Raw genomic sequence first — 2,500 nt, 5'->3', positions numbered from 1 at the left:
TTAACGAAATTCGAATTCCAATGCAAAACCTTGATTGCGGCCATCTTTAAATCTTTTCTTCTTCAAAACCAATAGTTTTAACGAATGTTAGGGTACGTTACAAAACTACTTCTATTTTTCCGTTTGGTAGGACTACTTGATTCCTGAAGATTTCAAAATTGAACCAGATTATGTTAACGCCTCCGTTGAAGATGTGTCAACAGCTTAGAAGACGTAAATGGCGGGCAAACAGAAAGAAGTTATTGTATGACCCGGTTTTTCTGTTGGTGATCATGATGACCTTGGGTTGGAGGGGTGGGGATGGTGGTGGCAGCCAATTTGGTTGGACATTTGATTAAGCGCCACTGGTCAAGTATCTTATATAACCAACATAAGATGTACAGCGCAAGTCCGGCGGGTCTAATTTGCAGGTCGCAGGTCGAGGGTTGCAGGTCATTGTTTCACCAATACAGAAAGTATCCTAAACATTCTTAAAAGCTAACCTTAGGCCTTAAAACTTTTGTTTAGGCCTAATTAGGCCTAAGGTTAGCTTTTAAGAATGTTTAGGATACTTTCTGTATTGGTGAAACAATGACCTGCAACCCGCGACCTGCGACCTGCAAATTAGACCCGCCGGCGTTCTAGAGGAACAAATTCGTAGTTTTAGTTAAATTTGCTTGATCATTGCTTCCTCAGATAAGGGAAGAATTATGGCAATACTTTACTACTTTTTAAACTGAGGAAATATTAATAATTTTAAGATAGCTTCTTTTTGAATGGATTTTTTAGACTTAAAGGAAAAATAAGGATTTTTTAAAAAATATCTACCAAGCTTTCAAAACGAGGAAAAATAACCATGGAATTAGCTTGTCAGGAAAGAGCCTGCAGTAGGAAGATATTGCCAATACAAAGCACTAGGCTACAGGCCACCATGATAGTGGATTATGGTACACCTAAGACACGAGGAGTTCAAAAAGATTACGGAGAAATTGATCAAGTATTACCGTATTCCAGTATTGTCACGAATAGTTAGTGTTTCTCAAGTAAGGTTAGTATTTTTTTTTTTTAGTATTTGTAAGCATTCTTTTATTGTCCAAAGGATGATTCAAAAGCATTCGATTGACCGTATTCCGGAATAGGAATACATGGAATGTAAGTTAAGAATCCTCGTTTTTCTGAGATTTACACTAAAATTGTCAAACATTTGCTAAAATGCTATTTTAAAGATATTTTTACTATCCTTGCTGCTTCGAAACGCGCCAAACATACCGTTTTAATCATCACTCCACGTATTCGTATTCCGGAATAGGGTCAATCGAACGCGCCCTAAATTTTTTCAGAATATAAATGTACGCTTGTATTTTATATAATCACAGCTTGAAATCGTGGTTTTTTTCCACCTCACCAAGATAGACACAAAATGTAACAAGACCATTAATTTTTTCGTCTTAACACCTTTTGGATATTTTTATAACCTTCGAGTCCTTTTCAACGTTCCACGTTAAGGCTGTATTACATAGACCACTTTTATAAATTCGACGGCTTTTCCCTTTTTTTTTTTTTTGTGTGTGTGTGTGTTTCTGTTAATTTGGCCTCATGCTGCCTCAGTTTGGAACAAATATTCCTTTGAATGTTACTCGTTGTAGCGAGGAAAGGAAGGCTTATTACCATTAGAACAAAAAAAATATATTCTATTTGGACGCCATTATAAAAGAGGTCTATTGACATGGACATCATATTGCTGGTTTTCACTCACGTGATCAACAGCCATGTTTTTCAACGAAAACAAAAGGAAGCATTTGCATAATAATAGAGTTAAATTCCCGGAGGATTTGGTCGGGGCACCAACATGGCCGCCTTTTCTTTGTTTAGGGCACCAACATGGCGGTCGTGACGTCATGTGAAAACCGAGAATAGAAACATTACTCATTACCTCGTTAATAATTATTGAAGGGACTGTTTTATTAATTCATGGTTGTACAGAGTGCTTTTGCTCATGTGACCAGCAGGAATATTTGCATACTAAAATAAAGAGAAGAATTTGCATAAAAATGAAGTTCAATTCCCAAAAGAATATTTCACTCATCCAACATGACCACTGTGACGTCATGTGGAAACACTATATCAGATACAACAATCTCCTTTTCGTTCGATTCCTTTTGCTTGGATCCCTCGTACTTCAAATGAAAATGGTTGGATATGAACATGGTACTAGCGTCGAATAAGTAGTTTACAATATTTGTGTCAATGTTGCGTCACATCTACAAACTTTCGGTCACACGATCCAAACACGACTTGGAAATCACGAGGGCGAAGAAAAAAAATCCCGCCAAAGCTGAAATTCATCCAATCAGATCGCTACGATAAGCAATGCGAATTCCCATAACAAAAACAAACGGTACGTAGCATGTCGGTTGAAGGAAGGCCTTTAAATTCACATGAATACGCCTTTAAATAATGTTCACTCTCTTGTGACAATGTTATCACATTTAAAAATTCGACGCGAAGTCGAGAGTTTGTG

General features: G+C 37.1%; 2 protein-coding genes across 3 annotated transcripts in view; one reads left to right on the top strand and one right to left on the bottom strand.

Moving 5' to 3' along the window:
• Positions 1 to 2,031, top strand: part of LOC137973465 (uncharacterized) — a 28,702-nt gene extending 26,671 nt beyond the window's left edge. For both annotated transcript variants that reach the window (XM_068820290.1, XM_068820289.1), the window contains exon 21: positions 131 to 2,031. In XM_068820290.1, coding sequence (XP_068676391.1) covers positions 131 to 208 — 78 coding nt within the window. In that variant the 3' untranslated portion in view covers positions 209 to 2,031. The remainder of the gene's footprint in view (positions 1 to 130) is intronic.
• Positions 2,032 to 2,176: 145 nt separating this feature from the next.
• The window catches only part of LOC137973464 (DNA-directed RNA polymerase I subunit RPA1-like), a 59,984-nt gene continuing 59,660 nt past the window's right edge, over positions 2,177 to 2,500 (bottom strand). Inside the window, exon 38 of the mRNA XM_068820288.1 lies at positions 2,177 to 2,500. This exon is cut by the window's right edge and continues 424 nt beyond it. The gene's annotated coding sequence lies outside the window, so the exon portion shown is untranslated.

Source organism: Montipora foliosa, chromosome 10, assembly GCF_036669935.1.
Source record: "Montipora foliosa isolate CH-2021 chromosome 10, ASM3666993v2, whole genome shotgun sequence".
NCBI lineage: Eukaryota > Metazoa > Cnidaria > Anthozoa > Scleractinia > Acroporidae > Montipora > Montipora foliosa.
The sequence above is the reverse complement of the archived record's forward strand: the minus strand, read 5'-3'. Positions and strand labels throughout refer to the sequence as shown.